The sequence below is a fragment of the Hippoglossus hippoglossus genome, chromosome 23 (genome assembly GCF_009819705.1).
Source record: "Hippoglossus hippoglossus isolate fHipHip1 chromosome 23, fHipHip1.pri, whole genome shotgun sequence".
NCBI classification, from domain to species: domain Eukaryota; kingdom Metazoa; phylum Chordata; class Actinopteri; order Pleuronectiformes; family Pleuronectidae; genus Hippoglossus; species Hippoglossus hippoglossus.
In genome coordinates this window covers 14,763,130-14,785,811 of record NC_047173.1, presented here as the reverse complement: position 1 = coordinate 14,785,811, position 22,682 = coordinate 14,763,130, and the positions used below count along the sequence as shown (strand labels likewise).

General features: G+C 44.4%; 1 protein-coding gene across 15 annotated transcripts in view; it reads right to left on the bottom strand.

The window, feature by feature from the left end:
• The window catches only part of ppfia2 (PTPRF interacting protein alpha 2), a 119,879-nt gene that overhangs the window by 68,722 nt on the left and 28,475 nt on the right, over nt 1-22,682 (bottom strand). For 2 of the 15 annotated variants that reach the window (XM_034579040.1, XM_034579041.1), the window contains exon 1: nt 776-1,254. The exons of 11 other annotated variants lie outside the window; for them this stretch is intronic. In XM_034579040.1, the coding sequence (XP_034434931.1) occupies nt 776-856 (81 nt within the window). In that variant the 5' untranslated portion in view covers nt 857-1,254. Of the gene's footprint in view, nt 1-775; nt 1,255-22,682 lie in introns of those variants that run through there. 2 more of the 15 variants (XM_034579048.1, XM_034579049.1) reach the window with 1 other exon arrangement.

Sequence of the window (22,682 nt, the reverse complement as noted above, 5' to 3'; positions counted from 1 at the left end):
CACAATGCAGAAGAAAAGAAAAGGGTAGAAATCTCACTTACTGAAACATTTCCTTCCCTTCTTCCACCCACAGTGAATAAAAACACAGCCCTGGCTTTGTTACGGGCGTCATGTGGAACACACTCGATCGATTCCCACTGACGCTGCTTCATTGCAATGCACAGGCTCTGGGCAAAGATGTAATTGATTACTGTACGGCCCGCGTACAGTAATCAATGTAGGGCACCGTGCACATGCATCCTTAATATATTCCTCTTCAGGAGCAGGGGGCACGATTCAAACACAGATATAGACACAGTGGGCTAAGCAGGAATAACCTGTGCATCATGAAACACAACGAAGAGATGAACTCTCTCCAGATCTCACTCTCAGATGTTTTATTTATAAAGTGTGAAACCATCTTTTGCAATATTCCCTTTGGTGTTTTTTCTGAAGATCCTTAAGTGAGGGGATAAGTCCCTCGTGTTATTTCTCACTGGAGAATATGCACACACAGTGTCCTCATTCGCTTTGCACTCAAAACACATGTTCGGACTTAAATTCACCTCCTGGAATGCAAAACACTGCAGGACTGCAATGCAAAGCCAATATAAAGTCGTGAGAAATTGTGATTTTTTTTGTTGCAGAAATGCATGTAAGGAAACACCCAGCACTCAAAGCTCTGCAGACAACCGTGCACCTCCAACAAATTGCACAAGGAGACATCTGCAATGAGGTGATACATGTGGTGAGGAGAGGTGCGTTGGAAATTAAGAAAACCCATGTTCACACTTGCCTGAAACGTGTAAAACCTCGTCCCGTTCGGTGGATGCACCTTGGGGGAGTTGGTCCCCGCGCTCATGTCGGAGAAAATCATAATCTCTGTTGATGGGTAAACAATCCACAGCTGGAACAATCCGTGTGTTGTTGTTGTTGTTGTGTTAAAAAACAAACGCAGCGTCCCGCACAATACGTGATCCGGCACCGAGGCGAGGGCTGGGATCAGCCCCTGACCCGACGCTGCGCCCCCGGCATCCGAAGGTGCAGCGCTCCGGTGGAAATGTGCAGGGAAACCAAAGAGGAAAGTCTCCGGGCTGCGCGTCCTCACCTCCCGCACGCAGACGCCCACTAGGTGCGTCTTTCCAGCGGTTCCCCTGCAGAGTGAATCCGGCGGAGAGACACCGACTCCATGGTCCCGCGACACCGGCTGCGAGCGGCTCTGCCAGCGGCTCGGATGCGTCCGTGTGTGCGCGGATTATCACCTTCCTCCTCCTCCTCCTCCTCCTCCAGCTTCTCCAATAATCACACAGAGCATCACAGCCACGCGCACAGAGACGCGCGCACCGGGAGCAGCAGCGACGCACGTTGGCTCTTTTTCTACACTGTTAAAAATATCCCTGTCATTTCTTCTTCAGACACAAACAACATTGGAGTGTGATGTTATTCAGATTTTTATTATTTATTGATCTGATCGTGCAACACTGCTAGAAATTAAAAAGAGAAAAAAATACAATTCAAGTACTATTCATCTTTTTATGCAGCTTTTATGAAATAAAATGAAAAAAGAAATAAGAATCTATCTCAAATAAAAATTAATGTATTAAATAATTTAACGGAAGGTATTGCATTCACTTGAAAGAAATTATAATCGTTAATTCGGAGAACAGAATTAATTTGTTAGGGAAAATTTGAAATTGTCATTTCCAAAAACATTTTCGCAGGATTTTGAGATACGATTTTTATTTATTTATCTCTTTAATAAAAAAAACAGGGCCGATTTTATTATCTTAAGTGAATGCACTTCGAAAACAGTGGGTGGAGTTATTGGCTCGGAGCTGGAGGCTGAAGTTACACTTTAAAAATGATTCGTGTGTTGCACTTTTTGTTTTGCAGTGTAGCTCTGTATTGATTGGTGGAGGATGCTTGAATTCCTTAACTGAGGCAATTTTCTCTGTGGCACAAGATGAGAGGTTGTCACCATGTAAAAAACACACTGGGTGAGAAATGGCCTCCTCTGCTCCCTCAGAGGGCGGGAGGTGAAATTACTGTGGTGCAGAATCCCCTTTGAATTTCCCCCAGTGCTGCTGGAGGAGTAATTATAGGTCAACCTGCGAACTGATGTGTTAAAAAAAAATCAGATTTGGTTCAGTCGCTGTCGTTCTACGTGATGGATATGAGGCGGTTTGAGTGATTGAGTGTTTAATCAGCGTGTTGTCTTTGTCTTCACCTTCACTAAAGCAAAGGTTTAGTGGGAATGGAACCAAACTCATCCGGCTGACAGGACCCATCTCTCCGATATAACTATGAAATATCATCTCAAACTGTAAATCAACTTCTCGGCATTTTCATATAATCGTCGCTGACTAATGCATTTAGCTGAAAACAGAGAAACACAGTGATCTCACAAAATCTCGCAAATAAAACTGCTTCAACCAATTTGAGACGGTATTTGAAGAACCTCCTCCGACACACGTCCACCCAGGACGGACGTGTTTCTACTTTTCATCCAATTTCCCCACATCAAGTGGCCTTTTCATGAGAATATGCCACATTTGCTGGTTTAATCCAATTCGTTCTCAATCTAATGGTGAAGAAGTGAAAGCATTTGTCGCAATTGAACCCGAGCGGCAGCAATCGAGTGTTCAGCGTTTTATCTCAATGAGACGGACTGATAATTGGATCAAATAGTATTGAGCTATTATTCAGATATCAAATCCACTTAAACAGCCGCGGCGGTTCGTGCCCCGGCCGGATCTCGTTCTGTTAGACACGGCTCAGCGAGCTTGATTAAGCCGAGCGGGTTGAACTCGCTGCTTCCCCTCGCGCTCTTTGCAGGGATTTGGATCGGAGACACTTCAAAGTACTTGCTCCCGACATCGCAGGTTAACAGCGTCTCCAGCTGTGGAGCAGCGGATCCCATTAACCAGACATGAGCCGAGGTTGCACACTCGTCCTGACCTGGGGAATACGAGCCCAAACTAATTCAAGACTCACTCCTCCAGCTCGTCCTCAACACCGCTCTGTACCCACCACGGGTTTTAACCTTACATGTGCGGTAATAAACGCTTTTAATAAACAGATAAGACCTCCAGGAATAAAGATTAGCAGTAATTAAAGGAGAGGGCCCCCAAAAGTGCAGGAAATCATCCTCTCTGATGTGCCTGTCGTTTAAAGAGAGATGCATGCTGGGAAGTGAGTCACGCTCCTCTGGACCCAGGCAGACACCTCCAGATGGGGTCCAAAGTCGAGGCATCTGATTGGCTGATAGAACGCGAAGGGGAGTAATCCTGAGGGGAGTGAAAGTAGGTTTCAGACACATCCAGCCCCCGACTCTCGCTACAGCAGCAGGAGGGCAGGTTGCAGACGTGAAGTGAAGAAGACGTTCAGTGTTAAAGTTAAAGGAGACAGATTCACGTTGGCTGGGCTGTCCACTTGATCTTTAACGCTGCACGTGCCTGGAATCGGATGGACGGAAGATTGCAGCCAAAGAAAAACTGAGAAAGCTTCATATGCCTCCTTTAATGTTTATATCAGAACAACGTATAATAGATGTAAAATTTGAGTATGAGGTTCAGAGTAATGAACAAAGGCCCCCGACAGGAAACCTCTTTTAAAATCTATCTGTTTTACTTCTGTCTCTCGAGCTGAACTCGTCCTGCTGCAGCCGAACACACAGTGAAGAGTGGGCGTGCAGGATCTTTGCCACCAGGGGCTGCACTAAGCCCCCCCCCCCCCCCCCCCCCCCCGCACATCAGTCACAGTAAGAGACTGCACGCTGCAGTGCACTGGACTCTGACATCATTTCTACAGATGTGCAGTGGGCGCGGCTTAGTGCCTCCGAGTGCTGATTGGCTGCAGCCTCTACAATCCTCTCTGTGTTTCCTCCCCTGATCCACGCTCCTGTTTGTCGTCCAGCAGCGAAATTATATTTTCCATTGTATTATGTTTTTGTACACATTTAACAGCTTGAATTTGTGATCAAAGCACAGTGTTTATTAAAATTATATATTTCAAATCAATATTTCATCAAAGGGCTTATTCGCAAGGGCACCACCGAGGCAGTCTGTGCAAACGCTGCTGGATATTCATTAAACCAACACCTGAGTGAGTGTGCATGTACTGAATGTGTGTGTTTTCATGTTGGCCTGCTCCTCCTCCTCCTCCTCCTCCTCCTCATCCCTCCGTCCATCTAAATCCCATAAGAAGAAAAACACACACAGTCCATGTTTTATCAATCAAAGAGCTTAAACAAATTGATTTTGGGTTTCAAAGCGTGTGTGCGGCTCTAATCTATGAAGCTGCAGCCTTTGACAGATATATCACATAGCAGCGGTGATAATACACAAATTGGAATCTGAGAGGCATGTGTGTAGTTCTGCAGAGCAAAGCTGATATGCATTTAGTGCAGGAATGTTTGGAGCTGCTTCGAGAGATCTTGTTCAGTAACAGATTCGATAAGAATACCTCATAAAACCCAGAGTTGTAACCGGGCGTTTTTGCTGCGAGTCAGTTTGGTTCAAAGAGACAAACACTTAAACTGCAAATGAGCTGCAAACAAGGGAAAGAAATGAGGAGGATGTGACGAGAGCAGCTCCATCACGCAGGACGTTGTAGCTGAACCAGCAAGGCAACAACGAGCATTAACTAAAGTGGCAAATTCTGCAGCTTTGGATTGTTTCAAAATCATTCAGCACCAACATGACGTCATTGATAGCGAGAAAATTCAAATTGGACATGAAAACCTCGTACACAGTTTCCCAAAGGAGACGGACGGGATGACGTGAAGCGATTATTCTGGGAATAAGAGTCACGAGGGTCTGTCCTGACGTGCAGAGCAAAAATACACATTTGCAGCCAGAGCTGTCAAAAGCATTGACGCTAGAGGGAAATATAAACATTGACTTCATATTTAAAACACCTCTCACAGCCTGTGAGATGAGAGCTTCTGCTTGATTTTTAATTGTTATCTTTTATTATTTTGATCATTAATTAATGAATCAATAGCTGATTATTAGTTCAGACTATAAAATGTCCTCCAGGTCAACAGGGCCCATGGGTGGAATCCTCAAGTTGCATGATTACCCCAAACACATTTGTATTGTATATATTCTGTATAAACAATGATATTTACTGTAGTAAAAATCAAGGGGCATCGATTTTCGAACATTAGAGATGAAGACAACATAGTTGCTTCCCAAAAGTGAAGCCAAAGCCTCTCAATCGCCCCCTGGTGGCCGGCTACAGTATAGGTCATAAACCCTGCCTCCCTCCATGTTAGTGAATGGGAAATGGACCAAACTCCAAAAGTCGAAGTCAAATAAATTAATATAAAATAAAAATGATAGCTGAGATTGACTCGTGCAAAGTTCCGTCACCGAGCAGACTTCAATGACTTCACAAGACAAAAGGTTCATCACTTTTTTGTGTTACCTGGAAACATGTATTCTCACTTCAAGCTGTAGCGTAAGTTGCTGGTGCTGTAAATAGCACAGCTCCAGAGGCTGTTTCCACGACATGCCAAGGTGCACACTTGATATGCAGCACATGATGAATCACTGAGGGACTGCACGGATTAGGGAGGGTGGGGGGTGGGGGGGGGGGCGTGTTAGAATTAGCATACCCTGTCGTCACCGTGCCGGGCACACAGTGTCAACACGCACCCTTAACGAGCTGAGTGGAGACGAGGCCCTTAAAGGCGCCGAGGCGGTGTTGTCATGTGCCCGTGGTAGCCGCTGCATTACAGAGCTCCCCAAAGAGCTCGACTGTCAGCTGGAGACATCGGCAAATCCGCACTCGTCCTCTGGGTGCGGAGTCAGATTACACAGAGAGAGACAAGGATCTACGAGCCTCGAGAAGAGACTTCACTGAGTCTCAAAAAATAATAAGAGATGGGACATTTTCAGGACAAATCATTGAAGGAAATTAGGTTTTTTTTTTTGGTCATTATAACATTCCTGAAAGAAAGTTTTGCTGGGAAAGCTCGTGGTCTTCGCTCTTATTCTCTATGCGACTTCCTGACAGCTCAGCCTGCAGCTGACGGGCCCCCCCAGGCTCCACAGCGCTGTCACCCTCCATTAGCACACTTGTCGCTGCCTAATTGGGATTGTCCCTGTTGCAGTACTCCACTGAAACTCCAGTGGCTGTTATTAGCATCAAAAATCGTATTCTGAATTGTTTGCGGCCTCATTTCCTCAAATGCGACTGATCTGTCATCACAACCAGAAAACTACTTCCCTTAGAGTTTCAATATCTATCATCTTACGGATCTTACAAGATTAACAAGCAACGATCCCACATGATCTGCGGGTGCGAGTGAAGGTCGTGGGCCCCTCCCTGCACAGAGGCCATCTTGGAAAAACAGCGGTCTGAGGAGGAACGGCAGCGGAGGCGTATTGATCGTGTCAACAGTCATGTGTGGGCAGACGAGCGTAATGGACGTCGCACTGGCCGAGTCACGCCTAAAACATTATCAGGGGTATAGTGTGACTGAATGTGTGTCTTTTTGTGTGTGTGTGTGTGTGTGTGTGTGTGTGTGTGTGACCTCAACTCGTCAATAAGATGTTACACAAGAAACTAAAATGTAGGTGGTAGAAAAGAAGCCTGGTTTTAATCAGGACTTTTATGGGTGAAGCATCTTGGACAAAAGCCCTAATCGATTATTAGTATTTTTATTAATGTGCTAAGATAATCAATGTCTTTTAAATGGCATACACAAATATTTGCATGTATGTGTGCTTGTGTTGTTATAGAATTACATCCCAGAATAAAAGCCCTAATATGATAACTCGTGTGGACAAAGCTTCAATAAACAGACCAAATTCTAACCATTTTTTTTTTTATATTAAAGCAACACTAACTTTTACTGAGCAACAGCGCCCTCTGCAGCCACACATGGGGATTAATCCTCAACATTAAGTGGTTTTCATGTAGGGAAAACACAAATCCTACAACTGAACCCTGGATATTACCCATGATCCCTTGCTTCCTGAACCAGAAGAGCTGCTGCTGTGGCAAATCCACCAAACTCTGTTCAGAATGCTTCAATATTTCAAGTCGGTGAACCATCAAACTCATTTTTGAAGAGGTAGAACAGTTGCTTTAAAGCACAGGATCACTCATGTGACTGCATCTTTCATGTTCTGCTCCTCCGAGTCTCTTGGCTTCCGTCTTTGGGGTCATGTTAAAGATCTTACTCGTGTCGTCTTCTTTTCTTTTTTCGCTGCTGTGAGATTTCTTCCAAGCAAAAGGGGCGGATGATGAAATCCAAGGAGCCATTATTCTCCATTTTTGATCTGCAAGATTTCAAAGCAGCTCGTGTCAGACTTCCACCGACACTGGGAAAAAGGAGGCGGAGGCAGTCGACCAGGCTGTAAGTTGAAGTATCGCTCGCCCCCCCTCTGGGAAATTCCAAGTCTTCTTTACAGTCGACTTGTTTTACTTCTTTCCAAAGTTGCAGTGGGAGCCTGAAACACTCTTTGACATTTTTTCCCCTCGGAGGCTCATCTCAAAAGAAGAGTTTGTCAGGAGGTTGTCATTTGAAATCTCTCTTATTCTACACAAGCTATAAGATAGAGACAGACTTCTGATGATGGAGCCTGGAGGACGTACAGGAAATGGAGCTGGTGAGGAGTTGAGGTTTCATCCCTGTGGTCGACCCGACCGCTTCTGTGCTTCCTGACAACAGACGCTGAAGAAGCCTGCTTCCTTAACCGTGATGGACTTTCCCATTTTGCAGCTCTCACTTCAACGCTCTCTCTCTTTTCCTGCAGACGGCCTCTGAGTTTATGGAGAATTTAACGGAAGAAATATTACAAGGATTCAAATATAGTCAAGTTTAAACTAGAAGATCAGTCGGAGAGTGCATTCCTCTGCCAAGGCTGATTGGCCACTATCACCATACTGTATATTAAGATCATATATATGTATATGTGTATGGATGGATGCATTGGATGTTGGATTTTTTTGTGAAAAACGTAATATTGGACAAAATTAAACATCGACTTCCACTGAAAGAAAAATGGAGAAACAGTTGATCCCATTGTAGCTCGTACTTTATATTTAGCTCTTCCAACACTGCTCCTGCTGACAGGTATTTGTATTACTCACATACATAAAATAACAACAGACAAAACCAATTCCAGCTTCACTCGGAGACTCCGTCGGGCAAAGTAATCAAACGCAAAGCCGGCACAGAGCGGCGGAGCAGGTTTTCAATCATCCCCCCCCGAGAGAAACAACACTGCATTACAATCGTGCCGCTTCTTGACCGTCCTGACGGCACGTGCCCGTCGTGCTCAGCACTTCTGAAGAAACATGCTGACTCGGGAATATGAGCTGTCAATCATTATTTTTTCCGAGGGAGTTTTCGTGTGCATTCGCTGACGGGAAACATCCGAGAGGTTACGCTGGCGATTTTCTAACATGAAATAAGAATCTGACAAAAAAGAAGCAGATGAAGTCGAAGATGTGAAATAGACGATGTTGTGTTTGTGTCTAAAGGCCGAAGTACAGGACACTGAAATGATCTGTTATAACTGCAGTGAAGGTGTTAGCTGTTAGCATCTGTATCACAGCTAACATTGCTTTACATAGGCTGTGTCTCATTTCAGGGGCTGCTTCCTTCGGGGGCTGCATTTAGAGACTGATTGCGTCACAGCGGCGTGTTTATTCAAATGGGGCCGACAAATGCGTCCTTCAACCCCCGAGAAACGAAGACGGCAACAGGTGGATTCTACCCGACTCGTCCAGGGATTCATTGAGTTGAAGTGACCAGCTGTTTTTCAAAGAATGGTGCCGGCAAGTGAGGAGATGTCCAGACGCTCCAACTCAAGTTAACGGTACACAAAACTTTCTCAGCTTGTCCAACTCTAGTTCCGCCAATCACGTAAAGTCTCTGTGGACCAGGACGTCTCATTTTGGTCATTTTGGCTTTACTGTGGATGCAACCCACAAAGAAGGCGGTCTTTGTGGTCCATGTAGCTGATGTCCTCCTAAACATATTAAGATGACAGCTCAACAATTGTGAAACCAAAACATCTGGATCCCCCCCTGGTGGCTGGCTGCGGTATAGGTCATAAGGGGAAGTGGAGGCGTGTCATCCAGTCTTTTGGGTCAAATATCAAATTAATTTTCATTGCAATCATTAATACATTTATAGAAGTGTGCAAAACTTCCTAAAAAGAGTTTAAATATCAAATTGTGACCTGCACACTCATTCATGAAGCTGCTCTTTCGATGATTATGAAGGATACATTTTAAAAAGTCCAACTGGCTGAGTCACAAAATGCAGAGAAGTGAAGTGAAGCCGCCGCCCACGTCTCAGTCTCATTAGAAGCTTTTTCTGGAGGCAACAAATCGCTTAGTAACCACGTTAGAGGGGAAACTGTGAAACTATATTTAACCGTGTAACTCAACACTTTGACAATAGATGAAAACCTTTCAGTTAAGCTTCAGTATTTTCACTGTTTGAGGGTAAAGAGAAAACTGCTTCAGTTCTAAAATACCTTGTTCTCTTGTAGCTGCTGATGCAAGTTTTCTTATCAATCAAAGTGTTTTATACAAGAAAACTATTACGATCAGGAAGAATCTAAATATGTAATAAGTTAGACACAGTTTCTGGAACTTTAGAGTGAAGGATTTCTTGAGGTATCACTTCTGGAAAACTAGAATTTCCTGTGACCTTTGACCACGGCACTGAAATCGAGTCCAAATTTGAAGAAGATATTGAGATATTATGTCCAAGAGGCCAATTCATATTCTGTGAAGCAGCTGTGACCTCTGACCTCCCAAATGTAATGAGTTAATCTATTATTGTGCCAAATTTGAAAGGATTCTCTCGAGGCGTTCTTGAGATATCGTGTTCACAACAGTGGGACGGACATGACAACATAATGTCTTCAGCATGGAGGCACAAAAACAGGACACACCCTAAAATCAAAACTTAAAGTCTGTGATTTATGGAACAAATCATAAATGGATTATAATCTCCTTTTCCGATGCATCCAGTTTCCAGCAGCCACATTTGTTTGGGTCGAGGAGCGTCGACCTGTGGAAACTGAAAATCACGTAGCAGAGATAAAACCCCGGAGCCGAACCTCTGACTCCACCTGAGCTGAGACGAGACGGCAGCTTACTGCACCTCTGGGGATGTGAGGGATTCTGCTGCAGTCAGGCAGGCTGGGATTACACCTCCTCCCCCCGGCCGGGACCACGGACTACAACGTGATTACTCATGTCGCTGGAAGAAACTACGACAACTGACACATCCTGCACATTATACTCCACTGAAACATTTGAGTGAAGCGCCCCTAGTGGCAGGTCTGGGAACATCTCCAGTGTCCTGCGCTTGAAAGTCATTCTGAAGGTTGAGTGAACACACGAGCACAAAGAGTCGGTGACTGGAGTCCAGGGCAGGATACTTCATGATTAGTGTTAATCTGAAAATCCACCCTGAGATCAAATCCTCCAATGTTTGTGTTTATCTAAGAGAAACATGTTGAATCCGTGAATATAAACTAGTGTTTGTCTTTGTCCGAGATAAGACTGTAAATCTGTGCTGTCGTCAAGGTGCATGTTAGAAAAGGAGATTTGTACCTGCGCAGAGGAAGTTATGTTTTCACCTTTCGCCCCAGTGCCTTGTTTGTTTGCATTTGTTTGTCAGATTTCTACAAAACTTGGTGGAACAACGGGACAAGAAAAACAGCATTTAAGTTTAGGGCAGGTTCGGGAATGTTTTTATTACTTTCTTTAACGTTGCTAGATCAGGCGATTTTTTGGCATTTTCAGTTTTCTCAAAGAATAATTAATGGGTTTTGATGAAAAAAGGGGAATGATGTCTCTGAACAATTTGGTGCAGTTTGATTGAATTTAAGAACTGATGACCAACATAATTAAATAATCTTACCCCCATTTGCTTGACCACAGACATTTAATTTACTTTCAAAAGGCAGAAAACTACAATATTCACCTCTGTCATGGAGGTTATGTTTTCATCGTTGTTTGTATGTTTGTCAGCAGAATTACAGAGAAACTACTGATCGGATTTCCACGAAACTTTTCCCCAAAACCATGACATTAACTTGTGGATCACTTCTGTGACCTTGACATTTTTAACCCATTTCCCAGGGAATGATTCCTGGATCTTGAAGAAAAGAATCAGGTGCATTTAGGAGTCAGATATCTATGAATATGTGTAAGTTGGTGCAGCTTGATTTTATTTGCGGGGACTGTTTGACTGTCTAGTTAACAAATGTAAATGTTTTCATACAAGTAAACACCAAGCAATCTTAAATATCTAAATATCCAAAGGCAGGATTCGGGCCACTACATCTCAACGAGTCCCATTACAACCGCTGCTTGATGAGACTCCTACAGAGTGAAGTTAACAAGCTTCACTCAGCGTTGGAGTTTCTGTCGTGCGGCTGAAGGCTGACGATGGCGGAGGAGGAGGAGGAGGAGGAGGAGGAAATCTAAGAGGAGACACACGCGGCATAGAAATGAAGTGGATATTGACCCAATCAATCTTCCGGGAGGATGCAACCACATCTCGTTTTATTTGGCTCATGTGTGTCTGAGTGCGTCGTTCTCCTCGCCGCCCTCTTTCCCCCCTGATTGTTTTTACTTCATTTGCAAGTTCGGGCTCATCAGTCTTCTGCAGCGGCGCCGGGGGAAGGAACAATCTCATAACTTTCTCATTACCGCCCCCCCGGCCTCGTGAAGAATACTGCTGCTGCTCGGAGATAACAACAAACCTCGCTTTTGGGAGGCGAAATACTGTTTCTGCAGCGCTTTTGCTTCCTGACGCTGAAAGTCGTTAAGTAACCCAATAAGAGGGGGTGAAGCAAATAAGGTTAAAGTTCTCATGATGATGGGGAAAAAAAGATTTAAAGTGAGCATGTGTAATATTTAGGGTGAAAACAATACATCCAAAGGCTGAGCAGACATATTATTTCCAATCTGGTTCAATTAAGGCGGAAAAATGTGAATTTATGGGACAATTACGGAACAGAGAGCGAAGAGGAAACTCTTCTATCAACTTAAGAAAGTGAATCCACTAAAAAGTTCATTAACAGGGCCGACAGCCCCTCGCTCTCTAAAGGCCACATCATCAGGGCGGAGGTGATGGATGGAGATGAACGCCGCCTCGACTGTTTAACTGAGAGAACAAACACTCCCCCCCCCCCGACGTGCACTCCGAGCACTACGTCTTCTGGCCTGTCGCCGCCGACCAGCAGAAGCCTGCTCTGGATCAAACGCCCTTAATTGGCCTCATGACAGTGCAAACACACTCCCTATGTAGATATAAACCCACCAAACAAACAGAGGAAGCTTCGGGAGAGAAGTTAACACACGTGCACGACCTGGGGAAATCACATCTCTGCTTCTGTCTGTGTTGTCTTGAGATGTTCCTCCTCCTCCAGTCTCCTTAAGTGAAGAGGAGACGAGCAGAAAATCATCTGTTTCCCTCTATCGGCTGCTGCTGCTGCTTTTAACCTGATCATGAAGTCAGAGCGAGAGCACTGACACAAATGACTTGTGATCTACAGCTTTGATTCACACTTTGTCAGGGAGTTAAATTCGTATTCCACCGAGGAATCGTCTCAGGAACGATCCCGAGCCGGGGGCAGCATCACTTTGTTCGAGATCAGTGATTGTTAGAAGATACGGGAGGAGGAGGAGTAAATTCTCCATGTGCAGGAGTGAAGGTGAAGACATGAGGAGTTTGTGTTGGAGGAGAGGCTGTCTCCTTGGCAAACAGCGCCATCTGCTGGGCAAAGACAGCTGCTGCAATAGTATTTGCTTCGAATATAAATACATGAGATCACTGCCCTTAAATAATAAATATAAATATTAGGCAAATCCTCTGCATGTAGGGCATACAACACAGATATTAGAAGTTATTCTGAGTTGGATTAAAATATAATATTAAAATATAAAAAGGTTTGGTTCTGCTGCGTGTCTTTTCCACTCGCTCCCCCATTTCATTCTGTTAATAAATTGGAAAATGGATGATTTATTTTATTGTTTTTATTGTTTTATTGTTCTTTTATCTGTTTTGTTTTATCTAATAACTGTTGGGAAAACTTCAGCACTAGTCTCCAGGTGACATTATTATTTCTACACCTCATAAAATCCCCCCAAAAAACATGAACTGTTCATATAATAATAAATATAATATTATAATTAAATACCTTAATGATTATATTAAATTGTTAATTCCATGCTAGAAGAGAATTTTTTCTTCTGTGATACAGTGGAATCCTGTAGAGTGCGGACCCCAACTTCAGCTTGGATTACCCCCCCCCCCCCCCCCCCCCCCCCAACGAGCCTCACAAGGATAAGAATAGATAACAGATAGATGGATGGATTGATCATCTCTGATCCCTGTGCTGCCTGACTTGGCCACAAGATGGCAGAATCCTACAACAGGAAAAAGTAAATCTTGTATCAGCTCATTTTCCAGCATCTAATTCTCTCCAGGCTTTAAATTAAAGAGTCCTGTCGTTCATTCTCTTAAATATTTGTCTTTGTCGTGTTTCAGTCCAGCTCTTCTCAGATGAATCCTACCGTCTTCCATCTTTAAGCGTTCGGTAACATGTCCAGCACCGCCATCCCTCATCCGTGGTTCCAGGAGTCAGACGTGAGCCCTGCCCTTTTCCATTCAGACAGGAAGCGATGCCGTCTGCACCGTAGATCCTCCCCGGTCGATGAGACACCGGGCATCTCGAGGCCCTCTCGTGTCAGCCATCAGGATGGAGCATCCTCCCACACTCAAAACACGCAAATCCATACGAGGCGCTCTCGAGGAAGCGGCTCCCTGTCAGAGCAGCAAATTACAGCAGCCACTATAATCCCCCCCCCCCCCGCAGCAGCAGCAGCAGCAGCAGGGCGGCTCGGAGTCAGCTGCAGCCAGCGCCTCCAATCTCCAGAGCTCGGCCCACATGCCACAGAAGCAACAGAGGCCTGGTAATGACTGGTTATTCTCTGAGTGAGCAGGATGTGTGATGCTCTGTGTGTGTAGCCGTGTGTCAGTGTAAGGGCTGGAGGGTCATCTGAGATGCCAACTGCAGATTTTTAAGATACAAAAGATACGCGTCTTTGGTTTGAAGAATACAAAGAGGTTCGATTAATGAAAAACTTGTTCTAAATATGACAAATATCCTCAAAATATAAGGAATTGAGCTAATTTTAGCGCCAAGGTTGAAGAAAGTGTATTTTTGTTTGGTGTCGAGTTGAACTGATCAGACTACCTTTCTATGATGTCTTATCTCCTGGATTATATCTCTTGGATTATATTATATCTCTTATCTGGTAGAATTACTGCATAAATCTAATAGTATCCCTCATGTCCGACAGTGTATTTCCACCCATTCATCATCCTATGACCCCTCAGATTTATCTAGTGACCCCCTGAAGGGCTCCGACCCCTCAGATAAGAAACCTCTGCAAGACTCGACCATAATATTGTGGGTGGCTACTTCCACCTCCACCTGGTACAAGAGTAAAATACTACGAACAGTATAGATAAACTAATAGTGTAGTACTTAATAATATATCACTTACAGATGCCTGAGGAGAAGAAATAACACCAGACAGGCGGGAAAAAATGAGAAACATCAGCTGAGATAGAACAAATCGATAAGATCATATAAATAAATAGATAGAATAAGCTAATGAACCACATTTACCTGCTGCTATAATTAATCTCTCTCCCTTTATCTCGGGCCGACGCCGTCCTTGACCCACTGACAACTGAAACTCGCTCGGCCACAAACCAGACATCGCTGTTTTGTTTTGTTTTTTCCTCCCCGGGCACTTTTGAAGTAGGAAATAACCTTTAGCTGTGTGACATTTCACGGCTGCTGCTATTGGACGACACGGAGACGAGCGGTGGGTGCTGCGCTCGTGTTCGGCCCCCGGCTGATGTCGCATTTCCTCCGTGTAGATACATAAATTCTCACGTGTGTTGTAGTTTATCCTATTCTGGAAATTAAGGATTTAGTTAAAGGAGACGTGATGTTTTTCCAGTTTTTTATCTAGTATGTTATTGAGGTTTTTGGAGTGTGGGTATCCAACCACACAGGTCGGGCCGGGTCCGGACAGACATTTAGAAAGTAAACTCAGGTTTGTTTATGTTGGCGAAGCAGTTTACTTAATTTTGTACAATGTACATGACATTTTTATGCATGTGTGGATATTTAAACCATATTTCATCATCATACTCTTTAGATTCTGTCCACATTCACGTCAAATTCTGCAGAACTCTATACCAGATTTTGTCCATTTGTAGAAAACACTTAACAGCAGCACATTTTTCAGCCAGAAATCCTGTTCATGATGTAAAAGTGTCAATTTCAATCCAAACCACGACCTTTTCTTCGCCTAAACTTAACCAAACTGTGACTGAAAACTTAAAAACCACAAACTCTCTCTGCCAGAGAAGCTTTTTCGGCGACAAATCCCCGAAGTCAAAACGTCTCCCAGCAGCTAAACAAGACAGAATTAATCCGTAAAGAAGCAACAAGTCCAAAACAAGTCTCTGGGCTCTTTTCAAACCCAATTCCTCCTTGAGATTTTCTGTGTTTCTCCAGAATGCTCTGGACTCGTCTCTGGTGCCAGATTTGCTGTGTGGTAATTTGATTAAACACGTTAATGTAGGATTATGCAACATGAAAGCACCAAACAGAGGTTTGAGCTTCAAAGATCATCCTTGACTTTGAAAACACCTCGAGCTCCATTTGCGAGCGATTCTGTAGCAGCAGAAGTCTTTATCCACCGATGAAGATTATTTAACGTGACACAAAGTTGTTTGCAAAGTCAGAAAAATCAACTTTTCAGCTCAACTTTTGAGTCGACTTGGAGGAGAGGTTCTTCAAGTGCACAGGAAATCATGGAAATTCGACAACTGAGTAAACTACACAGGATCCCAGTCCTCAGAATAATCAATCAATCGATCATTTAACTTTAAAGTGCAATTTCTGTACTTGAGAAGGTTTAGAAACCAGATTTCGACACATTAAGGATCTTCAAAATCAAAAAATCAACACTTCACTCTATAAAAATGATTGGAAGTTGTTTACCTGTGGGTGCAGCAGTGGAAACAAGGGGCCAGGATCCATGTGAGAGGAGGAAGCACCAGGAGAAAGAAAGAGAGAACAAACGTCACCAGGGGAACATTTAAAACTTCACATACACAAATCAAATCAACATATTAGATGAGTGAGGCCACGGTGACCTTTGACCTTTGACCATGCAACTGTAACCAGCTCATCCGTCAGTCCAACTGAAGTTTCTACCACATTTCAAAGGATTCACTGGAGCGTTCACGAAAACAATATGAATCATGAGGACACAGCGACCTTGACCTTTGACCTTTGCCAACCAAAATCTAGTCTTTCATTCATCCTCGAGTCCAGATGATGCCTCCGGCCACTGGGTGTCGCCAGCGCGGAGGTATGACAATAAGTAATTGCAGAAGAGAATGTAACAGCACAAACGACCCTGTTCTGCTGACACACACACACGCACACACACACATGTGAACGAAGGAAATGACACGTACACCGATTTGCTGCCGACGTTCATGAGAATCAAACACTTCCCGTGAAGCTGCTCGAGCCTCCGGTTGAGCGACATCTTTATTTTCCTCAGCCACCTGCGCCCCTGCCTCTTTGTCGCCCCCCTCACCCCCACCCTCTCTCCTCCTCCTCGTCTCCCCCCCTCTTTTCTTTGACGGCAGGCACGTGAATGAATCTCATGCTGAAGCGTTTTGTGATGCTGCTGCAGACGGGGGGTGGGGGTGGGGGGGGATCAGCTGAGAGTTTGCTACGGTTTCCCAAAATAACTCAGGACGAAGCTTCTGAGCTCAGGGTTGTGAGACGGAGAAATGAAAGCGAGTCTTTACTCCTTTCTTGTGTTTTAACCACCAAATAGCTCTGCTTCTTCACAGCAAACTTTGCAATCTGCAGTCCCATTTCTTCCTCCTCGTCTTCCTCCTCCTCTTCCTCCTCAGTATATGTCTGGTAAGTGCTGGTACGTGTGGCGGTGGACGAGAGCGGCCACGTCCACAGGGGACGGGAGTGGAAGAAATGGAAAGGGATGGAGAGGACAGAATCACCCAGCGGAAGAAGAGCACAAACCCAATTCACCTCTGAGGGCAAAGACATGGGGGGGTGGGGGTTTGAGTTTGTTTGTCACGCAAACTCTCCTCCCTCCTCTTCCTCCTCTTCCTCCTCCTCCTCCCATCACTTTCACTGGTCGTTTTGGGAATTTGGGAGAAGAGAAGGACACGGATCAAATGTGCTGTGTAAAAAAATAAATAGACCGCAACATAATTCAAAATAACAAGAAATATGAAGCTGAGATCCACTGGGGCATTTGCTAATAATATTTTATGCATGCAGCTGCTAATTCTGCTCATATTTTCCATCAATCTTTAATAATTTTAATATCTTTTACGATGAAAACCCCAAAGAAATTGAAGATTATATGTTTTTTCTTTGAAATACTAATTTGAAAGGATATATTTGAATTCATAGACATTATATGTACGATTTATGCTTTTTCACAGTGATAGATATCAAAAGGTTGAGATATTCTATCAATTATCACCTTGTTTGAACTTGAAATGTGCAACTTCAGCCTCTAGGGGTCTCTCATTTAAAGGTAAATCCACCTCAGGCACAGATCATGCTGAATAAAAATGGGGATTTCTCTGTGTTTGAACATTGTGGGAAACTTTCATGGTTATAAAAGTAAACAAGTACTGTGTTTTGAGACGTTTGAATGAATTCCTGCATTTCTAACAATTTCAGAAACCCTCCAGAGACGGAGAGAAAAACTGTGACTCAGAGACAATGGAGCTGAAAAGAGGTTGTTTTGTTTCTTCTTCTACTTTTAAGATTACGCAGAAACGACTGAGCAGATTTGCACGGCGCTCAGTGGGAGGATGAGACACGAGCCAAGAAAGAGTTCATTCAATTTTGGTGGCGGATCCAGGTTTTATTCTTAGGGTGTTTTTTCCCAGGGAATAATTCATGGATCTATTCAAGTGACTCATATCTACGAGTTTGTGCAAGTTGGGGCAGCTTGATTGAATTTACCTGGATGCAGGTATGTGCTCTGAGGGACGTTCGAGCTTTGTCACTTGCAGACAGGACAGAAAATGTCCCGTGGCCACACTGGGACCTGGAGAATAGGGAATTACATTGAGGGGAAAATACATTATCTCTGCCTCTTGACTTGTCATTGTTGCTGCAGCAAAATACTAAATTTCCTCACAGAGGCCTCAAAAAACACAATATGCCCAAAGATGCATCAGTGTCATCGTGCTGTAGAGGGCGCTCTTTCCTCAACGCAGAAATCACCATATTTATTATGCTTTAAAATGCAGTATTTGCCTTAATAATGCAGAATGCCAGCTCTACATTAAAACACTGTGAGCTCTTCAGTCACTCACACACACACACGAGACGCGTGACTTCCACAACCGATGTCCTCTGTCTCCGCTGCCGTCAGTCACATGACGAGCTCTCTAGGTCACACGTTCCTCTTTCACACGCAAACACCAAAAAACCAACCGACGCTCACGCACTTAACATTAAAAACACACAGGCTCATATTCTCGCTTCTGCACGTCTGACACGGATCCACTTGTGAGGAGGTGTGTAGGAAGGTTTCTCTCTCCTCACCCTCTCCTCACCCCTCTCTCTCTATCCCTCTCATTAGCCCTCCTCTCCTCCTCAGAAATGTCAGCCTGCCCACAGATACATCGCCTCACACATGCCGCACCATTTGGCATTTGAATATATCAGCGTTGTGTGTGTGCGTGGCTCGAGCGTCGGCTGCCAGGTGCTTCAGACGCCGAGGTTGGTTTGAAAGATTTAAGGCCGCCGAGTGGTTGTAACGAGCTGGTAACCGCGCTCTGAGCGTATGGAACTAACACACACTGACCTTGTACTCACATGAATCATTTTTTTATCCCTTTTATGCAGGAAAGTGCTGAAAGCTGCGCGACCCTTTCGCTTTATCTAAGGAAGGCTCCACTCACAGATTTAACTACTGCGCGAAATGACATTTACGTATTCTACTGACATGAGGGAATTATTGTCACAATTGATGTTTCTGCCGGTGAAGAGAATAAACTGGTGATAATGAGGTTAAAGGAAGGGAACGCACTTCAGTTCATGAACAAACGCAACATGTGGACGGAGCATGGTCCTAAATAAAACTGTTGTGGGTAATTTCCAGCTCACTCGATATAAGATAATCACGTGTGAAGGAAAAGCAACTGAAGTGTACGGTGTGTGACGAGGATTTGACTTCTCACGCTCTGGACCCGTCGGCCTACTGTCAAAGAAGAAGAAGTCGTCCAACCAAAACCTCTGACATGTCAGAAAGTCATCCAACTGTCCCGAGTCCAGTCAGGAAGAAAGAAAGTATATATATATTATTTGTTTTGTATAATAACAAAGTGCTTTCCAAGTGAAAAGAAAAGAGTGTAAATTAAAATCTTAAACTATAATACTGTTGTAAAATAAAATGTACGCACATAGGAGGGATAAAAGGTGGCGACAAAGACAATATGCTCCATTAAGGCAGGTGACATTTATGGAGAGGAATTAGCAAAGCAATAAAAAATGACAATCTCATATAAAATATTAAATATAAAGCTCATAAATACAGAAATGATAAGAAAACAAGAGATTTTAAACCATTTTAAAACTATTTTTGCTCATTTATCTTCCATTATTTTGTTTATCTTTATACATAGTCTTTATGTTAATGTATCTTTCTTGTCTCACAAATTAAGAGCATGTGTTACTTTCTAGTTTGCATCTTTTTGCTTTAGGAGAAAGTGGTAGGATTAAAAAAGCTTATTATAAATTATTTGATCCAGAAAGTCAATAGAGACTTTGAAGATTCTGTAAATACTTACAAAATGTATTAATAAGTACACCCTGCGTATTTTCAAAGATCTGGAGAAATTCAAGGTTTGACTCTGGCAGGTAAGATTTTACTTTTGTGACTCCGATGCATCAAGAGAACAGACTTTGATCAGAGGTTCACATCTGCAGATCTGAGCAGATGTGGAAAAAGAAGAACTCTTATGACAGCAGGAGGAGGAGGAGGAGGAGCACTGAAATAATCTTATTCTGCCTGTTGAGCACCTCCACTGGGGCGGCTGCGGTTTCGCTCCCTTTCTTGAAAGTAGCAGTCGAGGATTTTTGCCCACCCGCTTTGTGCCGGTCGGTCAAACCGGCGACCCCTCAGCCACAAGGTCACGTCTCTGACCGCTGCACCGCTCCCCTCGGACTCGCGTTAGCAGCAGCTCGAGTGGTTCGGTGTTTTGCCCGAGGCCACAAACGGAGGCAGCGACGGGCTACGTGCCGTTTTGAAGCAGAAAGGGTGCACACAGTTTTTTCGGTGACCTGATGAAAACAAGAGAAAGGACACTCCGGGCCAGCGTTCTCACACACCAGCATATGGACGCCGATGCCCGGGCTGCAACAAAAAGGTGTGAATGTGTGTGTGCATGAGTGTGTGTGTGTGCGTGTGTGAGTCAGCGAGAGAGAGAGAGAGACAAAGGCGGAGCAGAGCTTTGTGCTTTGCCCTTGTTGAAGGGAGAGACGAGATGTGTCTAAACAGAGATGGTGACATCACTTCTTGGCAGGCGGCTCCAGGGAGACCGTGATGCCTGAGCCAGGGACGAGCGCTCATCCAATCACAAAATGAGCCACTGTGTGAGTGTGAGAGTGTGTGTGTGTGTGTGTGTGTGTGAGTGTGTGTGTGTGTGTGACATGCTGTGACCAGGTCAGTCAGCACAAGCCTCCCACAGCTAGTCCTTAATCAAACAGTGGTAGGTCAAACCACAACAAGTAATGGGAGTACAGTGTGTGTTCATGTGTGTGTGTGTGTGTGTGTGTGTGTGTGTGTGTGTGTACTGACATGTTTCCCATTTTCTTCTTGTCCCTGACGCGATGCTTTCGCGTGCACAAATCCATAATCCATCCATAAAGACAACGATGGACTGTAAAGACACTGGACTACGTCTTTGTCCCCTTCCTGCATGTGGGCTGATGCTTCCGGACACTTCCTCCAGCTGGGTGTCAACGCTCCCGTGTGTTTTCATTAACCTGCTCCGGAGTGGCAACACTTTCAAAATGAGATTTTCTTTCCTTTTTCATACAGTGCGAGTTCAACACGGTCAGTGGAGAGAAGCAGAGAAACACTGGGGCACAGATGGCCGGTGGGTAACTGACGAGAGAGAGAGGGGGAGAGAGAGAGAGAGAGAGAGGGGGAGAGAGAGAGAGAGGGGGCGAGAGCGTCCTTGACCTTCACACGCTGACATAAGGAAGCATCGGAATTTTGAAGCACACAAATACACACACATGCAAATGCTGCCCTGAAACCTGCCTAATCCACCCACTTGATTTTCAACTCCTCTTCCTACTTAATTTACAGTTTCCTGCTGTAAATGAGCCTGTGATCACTCCTCACCCATCGTTTCCGGACAGCATGCGGATGTGGGCCACTTCAGGCAATGATGCGGCACTTCTGGCAAAGTGGATGTGAGCCTAAAGTGGCCCAAATAGCACAAAACAAATCCGGGCCGCCTCTGGCACCTTGACATGAGGTATATGGCTCACGTGGGCCGAGTGACAGTGTTGGGCCAATCTGGGCCAAAACTATTTTCCTAGGTGATAAATTTGCTGTTTTATGTGCGTCAAAAATCTCCTGCTTCTATTGGACAGAACCAACGGAGGAGAAAGTCACAGATGCCGTGTCGATGCATCCAAAGAATGCCGACGTCTCATGTTGCAACAGCAGCTTCACAACGAGCTAATTTGGCTAAAGGACCATTATGATCCAATTTGAACCCAGTGGATGCTTTTTTGTGCAGAGACGTGGTGATGTGCCGAGTGTGATAAGAGTCAGAGAGTCACTGGGCACTAACCACTGGTCTCTGTGCTGTGTGGAGTCAGACTGAAAGGCTAATGAGTTCATCAAATCCACTGTGGCTGTAATATCTCTGGTGCCACGTGGAGCCAACGGACCTAATGGGAAATCTGACTTTGTCGAGTGTTGTAGACGCGATGAGCTAATGGTACATTAGTGTGTGTGTTTTTGTGTGTGTGTGTATGTGTGATTGTTGACATGTGTGATATTAAGGTGTGTGAGCTTTGTGCAGTTCTTCATTTGCCTTTTTTGCGTAAGAAAAGTAGGAAAAGACCGTTTCAGTAGTCAGGATAAGAGCCGAATAATAAAATCTTAAATCCATCCATTATCTATATCACTTGTTCTTTTGAGAGTTGCAACCATTCATGTCCACATTCACACCAACGGGCAAGTTAGAGTTGACCTGAGCTACATGTCTTTTGGATTGTGGGATGAAGTCGGAGTATCCAAAGGAAAACCCCACGAGGAGAACATGCAAACTTCACACGGAAAAAGTTTTAAATGAACTGCAATACATTTTTCTCTGGGTTTAATTATTTGAAAGACGTCTTTTACTGCATGCACGGTAATCTCAATCCATTGTTAATATAGTGCAGCTTTAATGACTTCACCGAGACACTCGACTAAGTCCGATCAACAGCTGCACAAAGCTCGACACACACCCTCCATCAGCGGAGACGGTCAAACGTGTCATTTCTTTCTTTCCCATCCATTTCGCCAGCGGCTCCCTCACTTATCCAGCCACC